The following is a 26030-nucleotide window of genomic DNA, read 5'->3' as shown; positions in this document are numbered from 1 at the left end:
AGAGACCATGTGGGAAAATGTTCCCTCTGTGCCAGATTTTTGGAGTTGTTAACCTTAACTTTTGAGCTAACTTCAGCTCCTGTTGTGTGGGTTGGTCTGTTGACCGTCAGAAAAGGGAACTAGGGACACCTGAGAGTTGGGGTGGTGGTGCTGGGATCACAGTTGCAGAGGCAGAGTGATTCTGAGTGGGAGCGAAGGCCAGCGTGGCTGTGGGTGGTTGAGGTGGAATGTGGGCACAGACGATTGGGGTTCAGGGGCCATTTAGGACCTGAGGGTGTCCCACGGGCGTGGGCCCTGACGTCATTTAGGCCAGAGAGGAAGATGGTGACCCAGGTTTCAGTGTCACCTTTGAAGAGCAGATAGAATACAAGGGCGTTGAGTGATGGGCCAGGTGGCCTGTGGATAATATGGCACGAGGGACTCTTACGGACCAGTGGAGGAGCAGGGGTTTGGAGGCATGGCGGTCAGCCCTGGCCCTGGAAGGTGTTGGGAGAACCCTTGCCTTCCGCAGGCCTGTATTCTGTGCAGAGCCAAGCTTCAGGTGTGACAGAAGGGTGGGAGCACTTTGGGGAAGGGTGAAGAAGAAGGAGGTCCCAGTGGGTTTGGTGAGGGGGAGTGTGTGTTGCTGCAGCAGCTTGGGCCCCCCACTTCTGAGTAGATATCCAGGAGATACCAGCATAGCACCTCCCCACGGCAGTCAGAAAGGCCTCCACACATTGCCCCAGTTCCCCTCTTACGGCAGAGTCGCCCCCAGTTCAGAGGCAGTATTGTACAAGGATCTGAGTTCCTCCTAGCCTCTGCCTCTCACACCTCGTGGTCTTGGACCAGTTACGTCTCTTTCCCTAAGCTTCCATGCTCCTGTCTGTGATTATCAATACACCCACCCGAATGCTCATTTTTTTGCCTAAACAGCATTGTTAAAATCATTACTTTTTCTTGAATTAAGAGGTATTAAGTCACATTGTAATTTGAATACAGCGATGAGGTAGATAGGCCAGTCTTTCAAATATGCATTTGCTAATTACATAATGTGGAGCTTGATTCCTCCTGCCCATTGTCCAGGTTTTTGCTGTTCTTCTCTCATTTGAGGTTTGCATGTCCTCTTCGCACATGTGGCCTCTCTCTTACCCCTTGTCTTCTCTGCGAGCAAATCTTCTCCCTCCTGCTGGGCCCAGCTCACCTGCGGGCTCTGCTCCTGACCTCGGCGACCTCCACTGTTCCCTGCAGAAGGGGCCAGGCTGACAGTGCGGCTCATCTGTCAAGGTGTGGGCCGCTGGGGAAGGACACAGGAACTAAGGAGCTGTCCCCTTGTCCCCCTGGAGTCACCTGTCTGAAGACCGTTTTGACTGATTACGCTTGTTGTCTTGCTTAACCAATTGGTCACTTGAGTCCTGTTTTCTCTTCCCAGCTCTATTAGTCTGCTTGGGCTGCCAGAACAAAATACGGCTCACTAGGGGGCTTAAATAGCAGAAATTTATTTCTAGAAGCTCACAATCAAGGTGCCAGCGGGATTGATTCTTTGAGGCCTCTCTCCTTGGCCCGTAGATGTCTGTGTGCTCCTCCGCATATGGTCTTCCCTCTGTGTGTCCACATGGCCTCTCCTAAGGATACTGGGCAGGTGGGGTTCGGGCCACACGCACGACCTCCTTTTAACTTAATCACCTCTTCAAGGGCCCGCTCTCGAAATACAGTCACATTCTGAGGTACGGGGAGTTGGGGCTTTGACATACGAATTTGGGGAGAGAGGTAGAGGTTGCCATGAAGTCCAGCCCAGGACACTAACTTAATTATATGCTTTTTGTGAGAAGAGACCAGTGTGCAATGGATTATTAAATTTTTCTTAGAAGAAAGGTGAATTTTTTTTTTTTTTTTTTGGTGTTTTCAGATTTCATTATTTGATTGCTTCTAAGAAGTTGGTAAGAACGTCAGGGTCCCTTTACCAAGTGATACTTACTAATAGCCTCGCACACACAAGGAGTCTAATGTATTTGCCTCGGGTGGGACAGTGCGATTGCTTTCTGAGAAACCTCCAGCCGGTTGTGTGATTGCATAACCTGGAAGTGGCAGAAGAGGAAGCTTCTGCAGAGGGAAAAGCTGACCATTGAAAGCGTTCCTTAAGACAGGGTGTACCTGTCCACGTTTACTGAAGGCGGAGGCGTGTTGACCGCTGATGTTACCCGCACCGAGTGCTAGCTCCGTCCTTCCGTTTCCCGAAGACAGAGCCCTGCGGGGCTCTGAGGATCTGGGGTGACCAGGTGGCAAGCTCCTGGGGCACCTTCAGTGTGACGGGAGATGGGACAAGAGCACGGGTTTCTGGAGAGGAGCAAACCAGAGGCACACGTTCCTGGGAGGCGAGTTAAGGGTGCTGTCCCTACACCTGTCACCTGGCAGTGGAAAGTTACCCTCGGTGGCAGCCGTGACTTCCGCATACTCTTCAGAACTGCTGATGACCTTGGGTTTTCCAGTGTCACCTCACCTGTAACGTTTAGTGTATTTGTAGTCTCCTAAATGAGATGTCTCGAGTTGAAGGAATTAATGCCACCTGGTAAGACTTTCCTTGGTGGGGGAGGAGGCTTTGCCTTCCTGGGACACTTTAAAACTGGGAATTCTTCCACAGCCCTAGCCGTGTTACGTTACCTCGGGATTCTTGAGCCGGTAATTCATCTCCAACATACTTGACCTAGTTTACTTCTTTCTGGAAGGATTTTTGTTCAGACCTCAGGATTGGGCACTTTTTAAGGAATGAGTCCAACTGGGCCTGTTTGGTTTTCTTTTTCTTTCTTTTCTTTTCTTTTTTTTTTGTTTTTGTTTTTAAGATTTTATTTATTTATTTGACAGAGAGCCAGCCAGCGAGAGAGGGAACACAAGCAGGGGGAGTGGGAGGGGAAGAAACAGGCTCCCAGCAGAGCAGGGAGCCCGATGCATGGCTCGATCCCAGGACTCTGGGATCATGCTCTGAGCCGAAGGCAGACGCTTAATGACTGAGCCACCCAGGCGCTCTTGCCCCCCTTTTAAAGATTTTATTTATTTCTGATTGGTTTTCTTAAATGGACATGTTGCTTTGGGGGAAAAATGTAAGAAAATGAGCGGATTTAAAAATGTACAAACACTATGGAAGTTGAGAATTTTTCTTGAAGGAAGAAAAAATGGGCACCTGGAATGTTTCTCTTAAATTGTTGAGTGAGAATTGAAACTTTGCTGGGGATGGGAATTGATTTCTGTGCATTTTGTCTGAGTAAGGCTCTTCCCAGTATTGAATATTGAATAGAATTGTTAGATTTTATTTTTTTGGAAGAAAGGTGGGTTTTCTTTTAGGTTTTATATGTTCCCTTATTAAAGATTTTCATGAAAAACTAAATGTAAATGGCTGAATAACACAGCATTCCGTGTGAAGGGGGTGGTGCATTTTCATTCTGCAATTGACATGTCCATTTACCTGCTGTTTACCCTGCTGGCCTGTGCCATCGACCTCCGTGTTGATAAATTCTAATAACCACTGGTTTGAAACCTTTGTTTCTAGTGCTTAAAGGGAGAAAATTAAAAGCACCAATTATTTGTCCTGACGAAATGCATTTTAGATCTGAGATAGCTAGATTTCTTTGAGTATTTGCTTATAAGGGAGAAGAGGGAGGCTAGAGGACCACGATTTTCTCTGAGAGGGATACAGGTATTCCAGGTGACTGACTGGTCCCTCTGTGAGCAGGCTCGCTCTGCCTGCTGGTCACTGCTCGGTGATGGGGGCTGGCGGGCACCAAGGTGGGGGCACTGTTCTCCGTGCTGAGGGGTGGGGGGCTTAGTTCATCGGGGGTGGTGTGCTGGAATGACCCCTGCCTACTGCGATCTCTCCTCACTTCCCTCCTCTGCTTTGGGTAAGTTAGTGTAAATCCCAGACTCCTCCAGTTGCAGGAGGACTTTGACTTTTAGGGAATTCAGGCCACATCTCAACCAGGCAGAGAGATTAGAATCTAAACCCACTTTTTAAAAAACCTCTACAGGAGGTTTCATAACTTCCTAGGGTGTCATTTTCGGCTGCCTAAACTTGACTTTTGGGGTCCTTCCTTTGCTTACATGCTAGCCTAAAATGATTGTATCATCGTTCCCACCTCTGCACACAGACCACCGGCCGGAGAGGGGGCTGCTGCCCACTCAGGCGAAACCTGCCAGGGAAGTCCCTGTTTGCAGACTGCTCTCCCTGGGTCTGCTTTGCCCGTCACCTTTTCTCCTCCTGTGTCTTTCTCCTCTGGGGTTTCTCCCGGCTGTCTTACTCTTACTCCTCCTGTTTGGATGTTCCCCGTGTCATGGTTTGCTTCAGGTCAGGGATGAGTCGTAGTAATTCAGGATTTATTTATTTATTTTTCTTAATTTTTTTTAAAAAAGATTTTTATTTATTCATGAGAGACAGAGAGGCAGAGGGAGAAGCAGACTCCCCACGGAGCAGGGAGCCTGATGTGGGGCTCAGTCCCAGAACCCTGGGATCATGGACCTGAGCTGAACGCAGACACTTAACCGACTGAGCCACGCAGGTGCCCGGTAACTGAGGATTTGAATTTCTGGTGCATAGCAGGTTCTCAGTAGTGGTTGCTAAACAGGAAGGCCCAGAACCAGTGTGAAAATACGGAACTCACCACCCCTTGGTAATTGACAGGACAGCTGTGAAGGGTGAGCCTGTAGACTGGGACTGGCCTCACTGGACTGTGTGTGTGCGTGCGAGCATGCTCGTACGGAGAGGGGCAGCCTGGACGAGGGCATTGGTATTTTAAGCAGTACTGGACACGTTGGGTCAGGTGTTGTTAGTAATTCAATGGAGTGATATGAGAGCGCGAAGAGGAGGCTGTGTGTGCAGAGTGGAGGGTGAACCGTGCGCAAGGGAGGGCCCTGGACTGGGGCAGCCGGGATGCCCGAGTGTTGGTGGCTGGGCCCAGGGAGAGAATAAGATCACTGCTGGATCACTGCTGGGGGGCGGTGCGAATGAATATATTGTTCACTCACATTTGATGAAATCGAGTCACTTATTCCGTGGTAGAAGGATGGAATCAGCGAGATTCGGTAAATATTGGGTAGCACAAAAAGAAGCTGTTGAGTCATAAAGTGGTTCTGCTTCCTCAGAAAAACAATTCAATGTCTTATTTTGAAAGTATAATAGGTGCTCTTTGGAAGAATGAAGGTAAGTGAAACAACCACTCAGACATAATAGAAAATGATACCCAAAGTGGCAGCCTCCCCTACTCTTGCCCCATAGAGGAACTTTTGGTAATGTGTGGTAGATGTGTTCTCCCAGAGGGATTCTTGATAAGAGTTACTGGTGGGGGGGTTGGGGGGCACCTGGGGGATGCAGTTGGCTGAGCATCTGATTCTTGCTTTCAGCTCAGGTCATGATCTCAGGGTTGCGGGATCGAGCCCTATTTCAGGCTCTGTGCTCAATGGGGAGTCTGCTTGAGATTCTCTTTCTCCTTCCCCCTCGGCCCCTCCCCCCAACTCTTAAAAAAAAAAGTTACTGGGGTGCTGCCAGGCCTTGGAGCAGAGGAACGAGGAACACAGGATCTGTTCAGCTTTCGGCGTACGACCCCAGTCACCGTTGCCAGCATTGCTGGCTCAGAGAGAGAGAGTTTGAGATTCAGGGCTGGGCTGCCAGAGGAAGGGGGTTAGGGTTGGAGATGCAGATCTGGGAGTCCTCAGCATTTAGAAGCTTTGTTGGCTCTCTGCACACATTTCCCTCCGAGTTTTCCCTGGGAAGAGGGGACTGAGCTCGTCCCTGCAGATGAGTCCAAAGCTGCCAGTTGCAAATGGGAACTCTTCAAAACTGGTGTAAATTGCCCGTTTTAGTCTGTGGTACTTCCTTGTTTGTTTTCATAGGACATTGTCCCTCAAAAGTTTGTGCTTCTGAACCACCCCAGAGCCTGTAAACATCGTTCACGGGACTTCAGCCCAGAGAGTCTGATTCTGGAGGTCTGGGGTGGGGCTCGAGCATTTCCACCAAGTTGCCAGGTGATGGCGGTGCACACTTTGAGAGGGTCCACACTTTGAGAACCACTGTCCTACTCCTCGAGACTTCAGAAAAATTGGTCCTCCAAGAAGATGCTCCCCTCTGACCCTGTGGCTTCTCAGTAGTACATCGTCCTATGTGGAATCGTGCAGGGAACTAGCACCCGTCCAGTGTGGGAAATGCACAGGTCGTGTGACAAGTATTAATGTTCTCTGGGAACATCCTTCAAGGGTGGCGGGTGTTCTGCCCGTGTCCCCAGGGTTTCAGGGGGCAGGAGGCGAAATGAGCATGCCCAGGCTGTGGAAGGGGGCTGGCTCCACTGCCCCCGAGGGTGGAATGGCTTATATCAGAAACTTTATCATCCTGTGGATGGACCGGTATCTGTCTTCCTACAGTTGCTCATTTGATAATTAAAAAATCACCCTCATAAATGTTAACAGGCTCTTCATAGATGGAGCTGAAGAACAGCAGAGGCTTTGCAGAAGGTACAGAATGTGTCCCAGGGCCTGTGGCTGTGAAAATTTAAATAGGAGTGGGGAGAGGTTGGCACGTGTGTCTCCTAAAGTACATGTTGGAAGATTCGAAGGAAAAGCAGGTAAACATCATCAAGCACCAACGGTCTAAACCAAGTACAGAGTGCTGGGCATTAAAATTAAACATTAATTTCAAATAACAGGGAAAAAACCCCAACATTCAACAGAGGTTGATTGACAAAAGAATGGAATAAAAATGTTCCATAGAAAATCCTTAATAAAATAAAAATGGGGCGCCTGGGTGGCTTGGTCAGTTAAGCGTCTGCCTTTGGCTCAGGTCATGATCCCGGAATCCTGGGATCGAACCCTGCCTCGGGCTCCCTGCTCGGCCGGGAGTCTGCTTCTCCCTCTCCCTCTGCTCCCCCCACCCTGCTCGTTCTCTTTCTATCAAATAAATAATCTTTAAAAAATAAAAATGGACATGTGGCATGGGCCTTAAAAACAGGCGATAAGTCCAAGGAAAGTTCCCTACAGTGAAAACTGTGCACAGGCGGGCCTTGCTCTGTACGACCCTATGGCGGAGCAGGACTGCCTCAGTGTTTCCCGGACCCCACGGAACCCCGTGCAGCTCTCATGAGTAGAACTCTCTCAGAGCGAGCGCACCATGGCGTGAGAAGGGAGATGCAGGGTTGTGTGTGGTAACCACAAGGGACAGAATGGTGTGATATTCACCGCTCCCTTTAACACCTGATTCGTCCCCACCACCATCTGGATCAGGGAAGCTGCTGCCAGGGTGGGATCGGCTAAGCCCAACATTACCCACGATAGACGGGTGTTCATCAAATAGGAAGGCCGCCCGTGTTTCAGACGCCGTTCTGATACGGGGAAGTGTGTGTGCACGTGTACGTAGAGGAATGCAAGCCCTGGAAGGGCCTACTTCTCCCTCCTAGGAGAGACCCATATTAGGACAATTCGAAAATAATCAAACTTCACCCAGTAGAATATTACTGTGAAGGGAGTAAATATTTAAAAATGTATTTCAGATGGTCTTGTAGAGAACTAGCACGCTGACACGGTCTAGCATGCTGTAGCTGTTATTTAAAGAAGAATACCTTAAGGTTCCGCTCCTGTTTCCTTTTTCCTCCGAAAGCATTCTGTTGGAAATAACGTTTGTAAAGTGCATTGTGGTATAACGTCCTTAGACCTCTCTTTCAAAGCTGTATGTAGCCGCAGAGTAATGGAGATTATTTTGTAGTTTGGAAAAAAATTAGAAAACTTGACTTTGATAGGTTTTTTTTTTTAAAGATTTTATTTGTGTGAGAGAGCGAGCGAGCGAGCATGCAGAAGCAAGGGGAAAGGCGGAGAGGCAGAGGGAGAAGCAGACTCCCTGCTGAGCAGGGACCTGGACACAACACAGGGCTTGGTCCCAGGACCCTGGGATCATGACTTGAGCTGAAGGCAAACACGCAAGTGACTGAGCCACCCACGCGCTCCTTGACTTTGATACTTTTAAATTAAAAAAAATCAAAGTGAGTACTGAGATGAAATTGTTCAGTCTTTTTTTTTTTCCTATGAGGAAACTGAAAAACAATGTAAGTTTTCTGTCTTTAGGAATATTATTTTTTAAAAATTCATGATTCAGAACACAAGGTAAAATTCCAATAAGCTAGGAAATAGAATGTTTCAGCCACTATCTTAATGAGTTACTAAGGTCAGGTCTGTGTGATAAGACGGCGCTGTTGGATAATGAGGCCCAGCTGAAATGTTAATCTGATAATGCACATTTGCACATTTTAAGGCCGTAAATTCTGCCTTATTATAAGAGGCCTAGATTCTGCCCATCATAAGGTTGATAATCTAGCATATTTGTTTCCTTTTATTTTTTTATTTTTAAAAATATTTATTTGAGAGAGGAATAAGTTGGGGGGGGGAGAGGGAGAGCAGAGGGAGAGAGGGGAAGCAGACTCCCTGCTGAGCTCAGAGCCTTGGAGCCTGTCCCAGAAACCTGAGCTCATGGCCTGAGCCAAAACCAAGAGTCAGAGGCTTAATCGACTGAGCCACCCAGGCGCCCCACTTGTCTCCTTTTAAATGTGAAGCCAGGGACCATGAAGGTTTTGTCTTGCATATATTGGTATGAAATGAACGTCCCTTGTGGCCTGTGGCTGGCTTTCAGCCACAGAAGGTGACAGAAGGGGAGTGAGGAATTAGGTTGGATTCAGAGGGGCTGCTTCCTGGGCCTCAGGCCATGAATGGTGACACAAATCCTGTTATCCTTGTCACCCCAGCACCTGCTGTCCTGTGCGATGCCTCCAGCATACCAAGGTCTATGGCACTGGGCGCTGTGGCTTCTTGAAGTTTCTAATGGGACAGCTCAGTTCCGTTTGCCGCTTTTCCCTAGCTCTCGTCGGAGCTGGTGGTACTGTGTTTGTGTGTGCAGTTGAGCTTTTTGTAGCAGCCCGAGCTAACTCCAGCTGCTCCTTGCACCAGCGACCTCTTGCCCTCTTACTGAGAGTTATCTCTGAGAATGATTCCAGCAACCAGCCCATCGTACAAGTTTTGCTAGTCTTTATAAAAGGAATTTTATTTTTTTTAATTTTTTTAAAGGTTTTATTTATTTATTTGACAGAGAGACAAACAGAGAGGGAACACAAGGAGAGGGAGTGGGAGAGGAAAAAGCAGGCTCCCAGCAGAGGAGCCTGATGTGGGGTTCGATCCCAGGACCCCGGGTTCACGCCCTGAGCCGAAGGCAGATGCTTAATGACGGAGCCACCCAGGCGCCCCTATAAAAGGAATTTTGAGCCTCTTGTATAGAGCCAGCTAGCCATCGTAAATCCTTTTTGAAATAAGGTGTGGAATAGGAACCAAAAAACCGACTGATTGGTTATTTTATTCATGATGTTTTGAAACTGGTTGCAAGTAGAGAAGCATTCTGATTTATGAATCACCTTTGTGTTTCGCTATGAGAGACAGGACAGTAATTCCTACTGTCTTAGAGAAATTATACGTGTGTGTGTGTGTGTGTGTGTGTAAAGCGTTGTGTGATGTTGCATGAATCTTCTTGGTCTGAGTTTCTGGCTCCTCATGTGCAGGCCTTCTAGAATCACACTGCACAGTTGGGAAAGGACATCAGGGATCATCTGGTTCATGGTCTCCCTACCTGGTGATATTTCTGGCAGGTGGCAGGCCTTTGCTCTCCCTCTGGTGAGAACCGGTCAGCTCTGGGCCTCAGGAGGCCACCTGCTCTGTGTTTGACCAGGTTTAACGACCAGAATTTCCTTCCCTCCGGAAGGCACATCTGCCTTTCTGCAGCCTTCACTCCTTGCTTTGAGGTTCGCCCTCTGCAGCCTCAGAACAGAAACTGTCTTGGCTTCTGCCGCCCCACCCCCTTTCCCACAGAAACATTTTCTTGAGTTGTTCATACATCTAAGTGGTTTTAAATTTAAGCTTAAAAAAGGCTTTTATACAGTGAGGCATCTCTGTGTGTCTGTCTCTCTTGCGCACCTCAGCCCCCAGCCAACTTGTTTTGTCCTCAGTCCGTCAGTGGTACCATTTTCTTGTGTCCTTACAGACTACGCACACACCAACAAGCGTGTGTGTGTGTGTCAACACATACACACATCTCCTCCTTTCTCCTCACATGGAGGACGGTGAGCCCTGCAAAGCGTTCTCCACCCAACCTTGTCACGTACAGCTCGGGTTTGCAGGGCTGTCTGTAGGGCACATCCTCATTCTTTTGGTTGCTTCGTGTTCTGTTGTATGGATTCTGTCCTCAAACAAAACAAAATAGCCATGTTCCTCCTAAGTCATGCACCTTGGAATTGAACATAATGCTGGCCCGGGGTATAGGATGACGACATTCCCAGCTCTGGACTTTGAATAATGCAGGTGGTTTACTGTCACAGTGTTGAGTCATACTGAGCTTGAGATAATAAAATCCCCAAGATTTTTTTTTTAAAGTAAGCGCTATGCTCCACATGGGGTTTGAACTCACGACCCTGAGACCCAAGAGTCACATGCTGCACTGACTGAGCCAGCCAGGTGCCCCGAAACCCCAAAGATTTTTTTCTCCCACTTTCGATGCTCTTCCCTCCTGCCCCCTGCACTGAGTCAGGCAGCCGAGCACACACACCACTGTAAAACTGCATCCTCAAGGTTCGACCCATCACCCATTCATCACCCAAAGATGAAATCTTTTTGGATTCTGATCCGGTTTTCTGACAGTTCATCCAGGTGTGGATGTCAGCTACAAATTGAATTAGCCTGCCATCAGTATCCTCATCCAGAGTTTCCAGACTCACAAATGTTGCCCGGGATGGAGTTAAAAATAGAGGCCTGGGACCTTACACACCCCTTCGACCCCACCTCCCTGGAGTTGTCTAATGATTATACTTGGGATGGGAGTTAACAACGAGATACAACTAAGTCCCACCTAACTTAATATCAGTTCACCCTCCTGTCGTCACCTCGGCTAGAAGAATATGATCGTGGTTTGGCCAAAGTCTCTGTACACTAGGTGTGCAGCCCTGGTGCTGTGAATCTTATCAGAAAAGGAAATAAGTTTGCAGGTCTTATTCTTGGCAGACCTTAGCTGTAGATTGTTTTCCTTTAATAAAGGAAGACTATTTAGTAATTCACTCAAGAACTTTGCTTTGGACTGATGTCATTTATTCACCCAGCCATCCGCTCCCCTTGGAACATTTGGGTGCCGAGCTCCTTACTCAAGTCTTGGAATGCCGTGCTAAGCAAGCTGAGGGATTGCTCTCTGGCTCCCTGGCCTTGACCGGGCTGCGCGGGGACCATGATTCTTGCCACTCCCTGTGAACTGCTGTCTAGCCCCTGCCTTCTTCGAGCTTCGTCTTTGGCACAATAGCTCATTTTAAGATTTTATTTTTTTAAACTCATCTCTACACCCACCGTGGGGCTTGAAACCCCACCCCCAAGATCAAGAGTTGCACGTTCTACTGACCAAGCCAGCCAGGTGCTCCATGATAGCTAATTTTAAAAGCAGCAACAATAAAGGGTGAGAGAAGAAATCTGGGGCACCGTGGGAGCCTTTTGTGGGAGGCCCTACCTAGCCTAGGAGCTCTGGGAAGACCTTGTCAGAGAATGTGCTACGTTGGCGGAGGGCTGAAGGACAAGAAGGAGATGGAAACTGAACAGTGAGTTGGTGGATCTGGCAGCGGGGAAAGCTATCCTGGTCCAAGTGTGTCATTTATAGTACGATTCATAGCTTCTCTTCTAAGTTGGGACATTTGCCCATCTCTTGTGTCTGACGCCTTTGGGATGATGGCCGATTCTCTTAGCCACTGTGGGAAGTGACTCCCTGGGATGAGTAGGTTGTCCTTGGCATCGTCCTAGTTTTGCTGCTTTGGGGCCCTGGTTCCCCCAGTCCCCTTCTCGCACTGGTCTTAAGTGAAGTCAGACACATGAGGGCAGGAAGGCTTCAAGCTGGAGCACAGGCGTGGGTACTTGAGCTGATCTTCCTGTCCTTCCAGGCGTCAGGAATAGTAACCTCTTGAGGACTAAACTAGGAGCAAATAAGGTATTTGTGGGAGCAAACCGAGACATGATCTGTAAATACGTGGCTGGAGATTTTGGGACCACCCACAGTTCCGGGGGAGGTGACTTGGATGTGATCTCCGGGGGGCACGGCAGCATTTGGTTGCTGTCTGTGGTGGGGGAGCTTCGTCACTTGCATTGCATGGTGGGAACAGAGCCTGGGAGTGGGAGGGGTGGGGGTGGGGGTGGGCTGGAGCTCAGGAAAGGGAAGCCCAGAGAGGTTTCTGTTTGGCGGTGCTTTTGGAAGGCCTGTCCAGAGCCGTGGGGCTCAAGCACTTGGGAGTGGCAGCGTCACCGTGTTGTGGAGACGAGTATGGCGTGTATTTGGATACTCAAACTAAGCCTTGTTCTTCACACACAGCCTTTGATGGATGATAATTTGCACCTGTCCAACTTGCCTACCGAGTAAACATGCCAGTCCTGAGGCTTCAGATCCGTGCAACGGGTCATTTCCTCACTGTAAAATCTAAAACGCGACACTCGGATGAGTTTCTTATCAGCTGTGTTCAGTGTGTCCTTTTCAAAATGCTAGGAGCCCTTGGCACACCACGTGAGTCCACGCTTCTGCCCCTTCTTGGGGAGATTCAGATCTGGGACCACGGAACTCACTCCATGGATTGTGCTCTTGGGGGCCCTTAGTAGCCCCTGCTGCCTGAAACCCAGACCCTTCCAGATCCTTCCAGTCAAAGTATGCGTTCCAGAAACCCAGACTTCACTTCATGGAAGAGGAGCGGTCAGAGTTATGACTGCCATGAAAAATACAGAACTTTAGATTTTGAGCTGTGATTTTTGGCTTTCAACAAAGTGCAGTTGTTTATTATGATCATTTTTAGAACTATACACACAAGATAATTCTTGTGTTAGTGATCTTGGGGGAATTGAAACATGTTTCCTGTCTTGTGATTCGAGGTTGGGAACAAAAGCACCATTGATAAATGGATTCTTTGAAGACCTTTTACATGGAGTTTTACCAACTCTTCTGGTAAAAAGAGAATTTTTAATTAGTGGAAGAGGGCGACTCAGTGCTTTGAGCTTGAGCTCTTGCCAGCTCATTCATTTCACGGACACTGTTCAGTGGCACCCTCCTTTCCTGTCTACGTGATCGCTGAATTACGTGGATTCTTGGCTTTCGAGAACTGAACGTTTCTCATTGAGAGCCACTCTAAAACTCTGTGCACACATGGAAGGCTTTACATTCTTGCTGAGTGTACGTTTGAGTCCTGTTCGGAGTGAGGCCCTTGGGGCTGTGAACGCCACTCAGGACCCGCCTGATCCCAGCCACCACCCACGGCTGACTCCTCAGCCTGCCGCTCACCCCGCCTGCCCCCCCATCTCCTCTTCTTGAGGGACTGATTTTCCAGGTGAAGTGTTGGCAGAATGGTGAGATCTACAAAGAACCCGGAACGCCGTGGCTTGACTCTATTCAGAAGTCAGAAACAAAGACTTCTTATGTTGTCACTGAAAGAATTAGATGTAAAGCTAACACTTTTAAGGCATGGGTGAAAACTGCACTCAGTTGTGGGAGGGTGGGGGGGCGGGGTTCAGTGTGAGCCCTGGGGAGTTGCCATGAGGCTTGACAGAAGCTTCCAGATGCTCCTCCAACATCAGCTTTGCCTTTGGGGAGCAGGTGTTGTGGCTTGCTCCCTGGTCATGCAGTCTCCTCCTCCCTACAGGCCGTCAAGTCCTCTGGGCTCGGGTCTGTCTGCACTCGCGCCGCCCCCCCCCCCGCCCCCCCGGCAGTGCTTTGGTGCTGGGCCGTCCGCTCTTCACCCTGATGTGGAGTCCTGCCTTTTTCCTACCTGCCCTTTCCCTCCAAGGGTTCTCCACGATGTCTTCTCTTTAGGGGACCAAGAACGGGATCCTGTTGGGATTTTACCTCTCTTCTTGCCTCCCGAATGCGTTTTCCTGTGACTGTTGTGCAAGACAGAGCAACCCGGTTAGGATTCTGGCCTCCTCAGCTACGCTCCCAGGTCTCTGTCGCACACTTGGTTAGGCTGCTGTCCCTGCGGGTCCTCTTTGTATAATGGTTTAAAAACTGTCTAGACTCGGGGACTGCACTGCACTGTATAGCATTGGCTTCATGTAGCTTGACAGCCATGAATTGGCGTGCTGGTCCCCAGTGCTCCAGAGGAAGTCTTGCCCTTAGAACGTGGGATTACAGGAGCTCCCCCTTTCACTTTCAGGCAGCTGGATTCCACCGCTGGATTGAGGTACAGTTGAGCTAAGAGTAGGGATCCCTTCCTCCCTCCCTCCCTTCCTTCTTTCCAGTCTTCCCACCTTTCACAAGATGATGTTCAAACCCTGCTTCATTCTTGCCGTGAGTTTTAGTGCCGTTCAGAGCAGCGCCATCCAGCAGAACTTCCTGTGATTGTGGAAATGGCCCATATTCTGTCCCTGCGTGTCCAACACGGTAGCCAGCCCCTAGGCATAGGTGCCTGTTGGGCAGCTGACGTGTGGCCCATGTTACTAAGGGACTGACTTGTAGTTGTCATCGATTCTGCTTCGGCTTAACCAGCCCCGCGTAGCTGGCGGTTACGTGTTGGACAGTGCGCCCGTGGAGCCGAGTCAAGAACATAAGACGTATCTGCAGGAAAGAAAGACTACAGTGACTTATTACGTAAGTGCCAGACGAAATGATCCGTCCGAAGCCAGGCTCGGAGAAAGGTGCTGGGCCCCCCAGGCTCAGTGTCCGTTTATGGCCTCTGTACCGAGCTCTGGGTTCTGACTCCTGGCTGCGTCTTGGACGTCTCTGCCTCCCCACTGGCAGGGAAACCTCAGGAAATCCACGTTCTCTTACTTCCCTTCGCCTCAGACTCCCTCTCTTCTCTTTAGTTTTTACCATCAGATAGCGGCAGCCCTGTTACACCCAAACTGGGAACTTGAGGGGGTGCCACCTTCTTCTTCTTTTTAAGATTTTATTTATTCAACAGAGGGAGAAGAAACAAGCTGGGGAGCAGCAGGCAGAGGGGGAGCCCCATGTGGGGCTCGATCCCAGGACCCTGGGATCACGACCTGAGCAGAATGCAGATGCTTAACGACTGAGCCACCCAGGCGCCTCTGAGGGGGTACCTTCTTTGCCTTGCAAAACCAGTCTATCACCTAGCCGTGCTGTGCGACCCCTGCCCCCCCCCCCCCAGCTTTGGAACCAGTCCCATATCTTCCCTCCCCAGAGCCAGTGCGCAGTCCGCCAGAACAGTGTAGCGGACCACGTATCGTGTCCTGTCCTCCTCTCTCTGGATTCGACTCTCTCTGCTCTTGTCCTGCAGTGAGCCTGTCCCTTGTCTGCTGGATGTGTCTGCCCTGTAGCACACAGAGGATGAAGCCAGGCCTGGGCAGCTGTTCGCTCCCCCGTCTCTCTGCACGTTGATTTGCTCTCCATTTCGAGGTACCCTCATGCTGCTTCTTTCGCCTGAAGAATTGTTCCTCCCTCTTCCTCAGTCTTCGGGGCCTGGCTCCCATGGCCGCTCATCTGAGCAACTTTCCTTGTCCCCACCCCTGACACGTACGTTCATTTCTTCCTCCTCTGTGTTCCTGTAGGTTACCATTCTTCACTGCTGCTGTTAAGTTTATTGTGGCGTCTTGTAATTGTGTGTATGTTGTTCTCCTGGGACATAGAAAGTAAAGTCCTGTAGGCTTGAACTCTGTCTTATTGACGCCTTCTTCCTGTACTGTTCTTGGAGTGTTGTAAGCGCTTTGGGTTTCCTGACGACATGGCCGTGAGCGGATCGTAGGGGATGAATGGGTGCTGTGTGGGCAGGTGCAGTGAGGAAGGGCATTGGGTCCCTGCGAAGAGCACAGGTAGTTCAGGGATAAAGCAGGTCATGGTGAGCCTTCATTGTCGTGCTGAGGGGTTTTAATGAGACCCATGTGTCCATGGCGAAGACCCACTGTTGTAAGGGAGAAAGGACATTCTAGAAAGGTTGCTAAGGAGGTGGCAGGTGAATTAGGATGGAGAGAAGCTGCCATACGACAGCAGCTACTCGGGGTGGGCACGTAATAGATGCTCAGTAGCTTTTGGAAGGAGGTACGATTGAGGTGATGTTGGTTGGTGTGGGTCATCCCAGTATTAGCAGGAACTTAAAATAAGGGTGTGGGATGGAGAAAGGGTTGTTATAAAGGCAGATAGAAGTTTCACAGCTACTCTCTAATGTTCTTTTTTTCCAGAATTAAAAAAAAAAAAATCATACAGATGATCATGTGCCCTAGATTTTCTGGAGTTGTCTCAGTTTGGAGTATTGACTGTACTTCTCTAAAGTGCGGGATTCTGTGCTTAAAATAATACAGCCATTGCATGTACGTTGAACAAGTCACCAAGTTCTGTAAATTCTGCCTTGAGCTGGTATCTTTTCCTTGTGTTGAGCAGTGTCCTAATACGCAGGGAAATCTCCACTTAGCCAAGAGATAAACTAGACGACAGTTATTGTGTGGGATTCTCCATGTGCGCCGATTCTCCATTGCTGTGTTACGGATGATCCCGCAGTGTGTCAGCAGAAAGCCACAAAAACGGCTTCGCTGAGTGTTCTGACACATGCCTTCCACAGTTACCAGCACAGAGCAGGCAAAGATCTGCCATGAGGTGGTAGTCAAGATGTCAGTGAGGAGTGCCGTCATCGGAAGGCTTGCCTGGGGCTGGAGGATCCACTTCAAGATGTTTCCTTCACGTGGCTGTGAGCGGGAGGCCTCAGTCCTCACTACATGGACTCCTCGTAGGGCTTCTTGAGTGTCCTCACAACACGGCAGCCTCTGGCTTTCAGAGTGAGTGATCTGAGAGAGGAGGAAATCACAGTGCATTTAATGACCTAATCTTCAGCTTTTTCCATATTCTGTTTATTAGAAAGAAGTCACTATGTCCAACCTCCAGCGAGAGAGGAAAATTAAGCCCTGCCTCTTAAAGAGCGGAATTTCAAGAATTTGTGGACATATTTTTAAAACCACAGAACATAGAGGCACCTGGGTGGCTCAGTCGGTTAAGCGTTTGACTCCGTTTCAGCTCAGGTCATGATCTCATGGGTCATGAGACTGAGCCCCTTGTGGGGCTCTGCACTCAGCTGGGAGTCTGCTTGAAGGTTCTCTCCCTCTACTCCTTCTCCCACTCTCTCTTTCTCTCTTTCAATAAATAAATTAAAAAATCACACAACATAATTTCTGAAGGTTAGTCACCTTGAGCATTAAAATTAGAATTCTGCTCTGGAGGGCCATCCTTTTACCTCTCCCCGTTTCCTCCGTTTGGCATATTAATGGCCATAATCTAGCCGTGGTTGAGATATGTAGGTTGTGCACAGTCTGTTCCTGCAGTTTTCTCCGAAACTAGTATCCCTGGGACTTGAGCTTGTTGAGAATGTTCTGTGTTGGGCTGATAGTGGTGAACTGCCACAGAGGATGGGCCTGTGAGTTGGGGCTGTTTGCTGTCATCAGGGTTTTCTGAGCTTGGGCTGGACATGTAGTTCAGTATTGGGCTCCCCTCCTGTAACCCCCTGTGTCTTTGTCCTCAACCCACGTATTGTAGGTTTCTCTTCCGCCCCTGTATTACAGATATATTACAGGTATGTATATGTCTAACCTCGCAACTGATCGTAAGCCCCTCCTGGGCAGAGAAGAAGGTAGACACCTTCTTGTTTACTTTTGTGTTCTTCCTGTCTTCTAGCACAGCGCATTGAACATAAATGTCACTCAGCACATTTTTTTGAATGAACAATGAGAAGGTCAGAGTGGAGAACTGAGAGAGAGCAAGAAGGTCGGAGAGGGGGCTGCGGTGTGAGGCCGGGGACCCATCAAAGGAGAGAAGAGGGGAAAAGGTTTAGAGAGTAGGAATTGGGGTGGCAATACAGAGTAGGAAAAGGCAGAGCGTGAAGAGGACAGGAGGTTGCAGAGCTGAAATGGGCGGGAATAAGGGATGAGGTCGGGGCGACGGGGGTTGTAGAAAATTTAAAGAGATGTATGGAACAGGATCTTGGCTCATAGCTGGAGCAAGAGCAGGTGGGAACGGGAAGATGAATGGTATCTGCTGTGTAGTGGGCACAGGGTGGGCACTTCATGTTAGCTGATTTAATTTTTAAAGCAACTGAAGTTAATGGACATATCTATAACTTAGATGTTTCAGCGTATAAAGATTCTGATCATCCCTTTAAACCAGGAGTGTGTACGTGAGCCTGCAAGTGTTATGGGTAATAGTGAGAACTATACGTCACTGGTGGAATATGGAAGATAAATGTGTAAATTAATAGAGGGACGAAAGACTAAGATGTGCAAGTTCCTGACATAGGTCTTCCTTGTCTTACAAGGATGGGCTGCTGTATGTGATACCTGGGCTCCCTGGGGACCCTGTGGAAAAAGAACACTATTTTCTAACCCAGATACCAGCTTTTGCCAGGGGTGGGGGGTCAGCTGCCATTGCGAAGGATAAGCTATGAAATATGAAAAGTTACCTTCTTGGGGTGCCTGGGTGGCACAGTCAGTTAAGCGTCCTGCTCTTGGTTTCGGCTCAGGTCGTGATCTTGGGGTCCTGGAATCAGTCCCTGTGTCGGCCTCCATGCTCAGTGTAGAGTTTGCTTGAGACTTTCTCCCTCCCTCTGCTCCACCCCTCACCATGTGCGCTCGCACTCTCTCTCTCTCTCTCTCTCTCTCTGTCTCTCTGTCTCTCAAATGCATAAATAAAAATCTTAAAAAAGAAGTTTACCTTCTCAAGGTGGATTCCTAGGAGAAAATATGAATTCTGGTATCTTACTTTGGGTTGGAACTTGAGGTTTATTTTATCAGGAGTAATTTTGGTAGATGAGGTATTTAGTAGGCTTTGTGGGTGGCCATGGGAATTTGGTAACCACTTCCAGTTTATACGAGCAGGCTTCTGGAAACAACTGCCTTAAAGATGAACCTTCAGAATCCCCCCTGTTGATAAGTCGGGAGTTGGTGCGGGGCACTCAGCTATAGCTTGGGTACCTTATCTTGTTTTAGGCCTTCAGGAGGATTTAGAAAATGAAGTACAAAAGAAAAACACACGTCAGGTGCATAGAATCGTCCCTGATGTGCAGTGAGCATGCGAAAACAGTAGATGGATAGTAGCCGGAAGAGACCCTGAGAGTCGTGAGCAGACCCGCAGTTTCCGGCCTCACCTCTTCTCCGCCTGCACTTCTCTGCTCCGCACGGTCCAACTCCAAATAATATCTTCGTTGTCGTAAGCCACCTTAGTTAAATATTGAATTCTACTGGGGTCATAACCAGGGCCCGCAATGTCATGCGTAGATTTTATGAAAGTAATAAAATGCCTCAGAAAGTCCAGTTGCTCGGCTTGTCGCCCGTGGCATCTGATAAAGTCGTCACACACCTGATCATGTGTTTCTTTACAGGGTGACGATGGCTGCTTATCTGTGTGCACACTTATTATTGAGAGGAAACACAGATAAGTTTTTGCTGTATGTCTGAAACTCATGTGTAAAAACAGTTTTTATAGAGTAACATTCTTTTTCCTGCTCCCCTACCCCATAACTTCAGAGCGAGGTGAAATATCCCGTCACAGCTGCTTGTAAATAGCAAGTGCTCAATAAAGGCTCTTTGCTCCTTTCACCTCCCAGCTGTTGCCTGGGCGTTACAGAAGGGTGTCCTTTTCACATCTCCCAGGTAGACAGCTCTGTACCTTTGCGAGTTAGCTAAAATATAACCTGTAGGTTTTTATTATGACAAAAGGTTTATTCACTTTATAAATACAGAAACCTAGATTCCTAAGCCTGTGATTTTAAATTTTTCTTTTTTTTCCATATGTATTATTATTTTTTGGAGTTTCTTCAAAAATTTAATTTCCAAAGAAAAATATGTAATGTTTCAACAAGAACGTTATCAGATCAGAACGTTATCCATTATCAGAGGTAATCACTGCTACTATAATCCTCTGGATGTCTTTTTCTGTGCTTATACATAATTGATATTTATTGAAAATTGAGATTATATTGTATATGAACGAAGGCCAACTGCTAAAGCAACCTTTAATTTTCAGTGGGGAGAAACAGTACAAGTGTGTTTCCAGCTCACTGTCCTGGCAAGGTGGGTAGGTGACGGTGGAGGCGGCAAGCTCAGGGCAGGTGCTCCGTCCCGCTACACCCTTCTTGGCTTTCAGGATTTTGTCTGTTGAGTGGGGAGAAGAGAATGGAGGGAGGGTCTTATGGGCCATGTCTGGAAAATACATACATTTCTAAGCTCATTCCACTGGCCAGAACTTAGTCACATGACCACCTAACTGTGAGGCATGCTGGGAAATGTTGTCCAAGTGGAAAAGGGATACAGCTATTGACCGCCTTGCTTATTTCTAACTCACTTGTATAGCCCATTTTTGAAACTTTTTTTTTTTTTTTTTAATAAACCAAGTTGTTTATTTCGAATACGGTCACCTCTCCATGTCAATCCTATGTGAAGCCCCCACCATCTCTTGCCAGATCTCTTTCTAATTGGTCTGTTTCTGTTCTTGTTCCCTTATAATCTGATCTTGCACAGCAACCAAGGTGGTCTTCTAAAAACTCACATCCGATGTTATCAGTCTCCTGCTTAAAACTTTCCAGAGATGGTTGGACTAATGCCCACTTTCTCAGGAGGCTGGCCTCTTGGGTCTCTGGCCCCACCGTACCACTCTGCTCTTGCCTCTCCTTGCAATGCCAGACCTGCTCCCCGAGGCCTGGGGACTTGCTGTCACCTCTGCATGAAAATCCTCACCCCCACAGCATCACCTTTTGTCTCCTTTGATTTCAGCTCAGGTGTCTCCTCTCCAAAGAGGCCTTTCCAGACCACCCGTCTTAAAATATTCTCCCGTTCTCCCTCTGCTTAGTTGCTGGTATTGAGTTGTCATCAAAGCACTTACCACCATCAGAAATTCCTCTTTGCAGTATATATTTATATTCTGTCTGATTTCTAGATTGTATTCCTTGAGGGAGGAACTCCGTCTTGTTCATATCCGAACTCCCAGATAATGGGTCTGGCACATGGTCGGTACTTAGAAAACACTTGTAGAATGAATGACGGTCATTACAGAATCTCACACAATTTTTTTTTTTAAGATTTTATTTATTTGAGAGAGAGAGTGCATGAGCATGAGCAGGGTGACAGGCAGAGGGAGAAGCAGACTCCCCACTAAGTGGGGAGCCCAGCCCAGGGAGCCCGACCCAGGGCTGGCCAGGGCTGGATCCTAGGACCCTGGGATCATGACCCAAGCTGCAGGCAGACGCTTAACCTACTGAGCCACCCAGGCACCCCAGAATCTCACGCATTTTTAACGACAGTGTTGTAGCTCATTGCACAGAATTGCCATGGACATTTAACTGTCTACTTTTGAGGGACTTTTGCATTTTTCGTTTCCGATTGAAAAATGCTTTGGCAACTGTCCTTGTAGCTGTTTTTTGGTTTGCTTGTGCACATATCTATGCTTATTTTCCTACGTTTGCTTCTTAAATGAGAATTTCTTTAGTGGAAAGAGAAGTGTACAAAATTTTAAAGTATGTTATATATTACCCTTTGCCCTCCAGACCTGCAATTTGTGTCCCCATGTAGTTGAGAGCCTTGGTATACAGTGCATTTTCGTGAACACCAGAAGGTGGGTGGGGCCGAGTGGGGGTGGGGGCGTTCTGTCTGTCTGTCTTGCTGTATCCCTGGGTCTTAGAGCAGGCGCTCTTGCTTACCAAATGAATAAATCAATTTCCATAAAAAAATTCTACTTGTTCCTTCAGTAAAGTTTATTTTTATTCATTTATTCATATAAATGTTCCCTGACTTTAAAATGTGTGCTTTTGAAAAGTAGTCTGCCCAGTGGAAGAACAAAGAACATTCACCCAATGTTAATATAAACCTCAGGGAACCGGTGTGAGCTGGGCTTATCTTATTCCACAGAATCCAGACACGATGCAGTTGAGCCCCCTATCAAGTTGGTGGCAAGTCCAGGATGCTGCCCAGGATTTTTGAGAGATCCCAAGGGCTATGAGATAAAGAGACTGTTTCTTACCAGAATTCTTATCTTTTGCTCTGTGCCTGACTGTACATGGGCTTCCATCCTAGACAGTCCCTTGTTTGTCTTCCCCAACTCGGTGACCAGTGCCAGTCTGGGGTGGAAAGACTGCTTCCCTGCCCGAGTTGCTTATGGAAGGAGTCACGCATGGTAGACCCGATCCACCATCTCCTTTCGCCAGCACCCAGGACTGGCCTGGAGGCTTAGCACTTCCTTTAACACTATCCACCATCCGTGGGTACCAACCGATTTTTCTCGCCCCCCTCTGCACAAGGGTGTTTGGGGAGAATTGCTGGTTGGAAGTCTTTTGTCAGGGGATGGGGGAGGGCCAGAGAGCTGGGATGGGGGGAGGCAGGGAGACAGAAAAGTACGCTCCTCTCCAGCTGTTCCCTATCCTCATTTCTTCTGAGTGGTTCCTCATTCCGTCTCAAAGTCTTAACGCCTTAGCCTGGCAGACAAGGGTTTCGTTTCATCCGTGATCTTCAACTTGTATGCAATTTGTATGCACTAGCGGGCCTCCCATTGTACCGTTAACTCTGCAAAGGCGCTGCCAGATTTTTATCCGTGTGTAAAACAGTGCATCCCCCGGGGGCGTTCCTTGAGTTGAGTAGGTCATCAGAGAGGTCTGATGATGGGCGGTGGGGTGCAGTGTGCTGGGAGAGACGGAAGAGCTGTAGCCCTGGTGACAGCTGTGCCAACAAACAGTCCTTGATGACTGGCCGTGGAGGTGAGTGGAAGGGAGAAAGGTCAGGGCAGTCGGTGGCTGCTTAAGGAGCCAGGGGAAGGGCCCTTAACCCAGAAGCTTTGGGAAGCCCTTGGAGACGCTTCTACGCTCTAGCAAAGCCGTGTGTTAGTTACCCCTCGCTTGTTTTAATGCTTTCATCAAGTGCGTGAAAGCCAAACCTGAATGCAGACCTCATTTGGAAGGGGGTCCTAAGCACACACACAAGTTGAGAAACCTGTTTGTGTCTCTGCTGTGTGGGCATGTGGGCAGCCTTGCATCAGGGGTGGGTGGTGGGAGGGATGGAAGAATCCTGGACAGTAGCGATCTCTAGCACGGTTTGGTTGCTCAGTGTGTGTGCAGCTCATTGACCAGGGCTCAATGGCCTCCTGTCTCCATGTTTAATTTCACCCCACCTCCTTTGACGTAGACTGCAGAATCATTTGGATTTTCTTTCCTTCACCTGGGTCTTGACCGAACACATGGATAGATGGGTTTCACAGTCCTTCTCTCTTGCCCCTCGGTGCTCTTGTCCCCAAGGGCTCCACCCCCAGCCCTTTCCCCTCCTTACCCTTCCTGGGTATGTTCTTCTGCACCTGTAGCTGTAACCACCAACTACGGCTCTTACACTGATCACTTCCCCGTCTGACCTACACCAGACGTCTCTCCCATTTATCTAGTCTTTTTCTCTCCCCCCACCTGGTGGTTTCATAGATGCTTTGAATTCGACTTATTCCTGTCTTTTGGTTCACGTTAACACTTAATGACCCAAACCAGAAACTTGAGAGCAAGCCAGCTCCTCTAGCCTGAATGTTTTAGCCCTTAGCTACTGCTCTAACCTTTTGGCATGAGGGCATCACGGGGTCCTGCACTGTGGGGCTGCCCACCCCTCACAGGAGACCATGAGCATATTTGTGTATATGTTTTAAGACCTTGCACAATGCCCAGTGCAGTAGGAGCTGCTTAGAGAATGTTGGAATGAATAAATAAGCAGGTGGATGAATGAGTGAATGAATGAGTGAATGAATGAATGAATGGATTTCTGAGATGGTTTGAGATTATTTCCTCTTGGGATGGTGCTATTTATTTATTTATTTATTTATTTATTTATTTATTTTCTTCTCACTGCAACTGAGGAATTATTTTTGCTTGTTGAGTACCAACGTGATGAAACTAATTTTGAGGAAATCCTGTAGCACATGAAATTTCTTTCTGTCTCAGGCCACGCACATAAATGTATAAATTTCCATGGAGGAATTATTTATGAAAGTGAAAAACCAGGGAATTATTAAATAAATTCTTAAAGATCTATGTGGTTTCAAATGTATGCTTGTGTTCTTGGTATATAACTGGAAATCTTTCACTGGTCCACATAATTGATCTGTATGATGTAGTTTGGATTAAACTTGTGCTTAATTAACCTGGATGCTCTAAATTTTTTAAAAAAGAATTTATTAATTTATTTGAGAGAGAGAGAGGAAGAGAGCATGGGGGAAGGGAAGGCAGAGGGAAAGCAGACTCCCTGCTGAGCGCAGAGCCAGACTCCGGTATTGATCCCAGGACCCTGAGATCGTGACCTGAACTGAAATCAAGAGTCGAATGCTTAACCGACTGAGCCACCTAGGCGCCCCAGGATGTTCTTAGTTTCTAGGGCCACAGGATTGCAGAGCTGGAATGTTGGCCTTTCGAACTTCATTGTGAGGAAGAATCGCTGGTGCTGAGTTGATTGGTTCTGTGTCCCCAGGACTGGTCTAAACAGAAATTGTTACCTTTGCATATTGGGTAAGAAATGACCCACTGAAGGTCCATTTCTTAATCTTTTTTTTTTTCCTCCAACAGGGAGAGTCCCGTATTCTCAGAGTGAAGGTTGTTTCTGGAATTGATCTCGCCAAAAAGGACATCTTTGGAGCCAGGTATGTTTGGTTTGATTTTTTGTAGGCTTCTGACGAGTTAGGCAAGCGCTTTCCAAACTGAGGCCTTCTTCAAACAACGATTGCCAGGCCGCCCTCCGGAGTTTCTGACGGAGCGATGGGGGAGATGGTGCTGAGGCCGCTGGGCCAGGGACTGTGTTTTGTGCGGGGGGGGGGGGTGGGGGGGGGTGGGGAGTGGGGGGGGGAGGGGGGAGGGGGAGGGGTGTGTCTTGCCTTCCATCTCGCTTGATTTCACGAGGAGACTGGATTCCGATGTTTCTGTTTTTCTCTGTAGAAAAATACGGTTTCGGAATGTGTATTCATTTTAGTACATTCCTTTTAAAAAAAAATCCCTTTTTAGGGAGATGTGAAAGTGTTATTTTGTTCCCAGCAAACTGAGTATTCTCTGGCACGTATAATCTGAACTGAGAGATTTGGTGATGAGTGAGTGAATTTGGTGATTTCTGTGCCTTTTCTCGAAGCACTGGCAGCCTGGTCTTTCTGCTTCCTTAGCTTTTCTTATTTTCAGGACTGTGCCTGATACTCCTAAATCTTGAAATCAGCCCTTTTGTTCCTGTTGGCTCTGCTGGGTGTCACAATAAGTTATTAAACTAGTAGCACAATGAGGTTAGAGCTACCGAGAACTGGGATTTGGACCAGATTTTGGAGAACAAAACCCTTTTTGAACTCTAGACATGGAGGAGACATTAGAGGTGTTCCTGTCCAACTTGCCTGTCCTGTGGCTGACAGAATTTTATCCAGGAAGCTTACTGCTTGCCCAGGGCGTGCATGTCAGTGGTGCTGGACAGGCCCTTGGCCCCCCGCTCTGTTCGCGTTGGGTACGCGGTAGGGCTGAGCTATGAGGAATGCAGTGGCAGCTGGGACAGTTAGCTGTTGCTGGAATGCTCTCGTTAGAACATTCATTTAATCTTGTAGGCTCCCTTGTGTTGACCGCAGTCAGCCTCTGGTCTTCAGGGCCTCAGTGTGATGCTTGGGGCACCTGGGTGGTGCAGTCAGTTAAGTGTCCGACTCTTGATATTGGCTCGGGTGGTGATCTCAGGGTCGTGAGATCAAGCTCCGCAATGGGCTCTGCGCTCAGCATGGAGTCTGCTTGGGACTGTCTCTCCCTCTTCCTTCTGCACCTCCCCCCCAAATAAATAAATGAATCTTAAAAGAAAAATTCCCCATTCTTCCGTGTGCCTCAAATGACTAATCGAGGGTTAGCTGTCTGAGCCGTCGTGGGAGCTGCACACACGTGCCTCCGTCGTGAGTTGCTGGTGTGGGGAGGGAAGCACATCTCACCTGCAGGTTCCTTCTCCTCTCTCGTGCCTGTGTGAATGCTCTAATATTTCACTCGTCTGCCTCCTACTAGATGAGAAATTCATAGGAGTTTGAGACGTCTCAC

The 26030-nt window shown here is 48.2% G+C and overlaps 1 protein-coding gene across 3 annotated transcripts in view; it reads left to right on the top strand.

Moving 5' to 3' along the window:
* Positions 1-26030, top strand: part of NEDD4L (NEDD4 like E3 ubiquitin protein ligase) — a 333206-nt gene that overhangs the window by 83216 nt on the left and 223960 nt on the right. For all 3 annotated transcript variants that reach the window (XM_087869779.1, XM_045790183.2, XM_045790181.2), the window contains one exon: positions 24555-24628. In XM_087869779.1, the coding sequence (XP_087725905.1) occupies positions 24555-24628 (74 nt within the window). Of the gene's footprint in view, positions 1-24554; positions 24629-26030 lie in introns of those variants that run through there.

The sequence above is a fragment of the Ursus americanus genome, chromosome 19, assembly GCF_024610735.1.
Source record: "Ursus americanus isolate L20-20 chromosome 19, mUrsAme1.1.p, whole genome shotgun sequence".
In the NCBI taxonomy this organism is placed as follows: Eukaryota; Metazoa; Chordata; class Mammalia; order Carnivora; family Ursidae; genus Ursus; species Ursus americanus.
The sequence above is the reverse complement of the archived record's forward strand: the minus strand, read 5'-3'. Positions and strand labels throughout refer to the sequence as shown.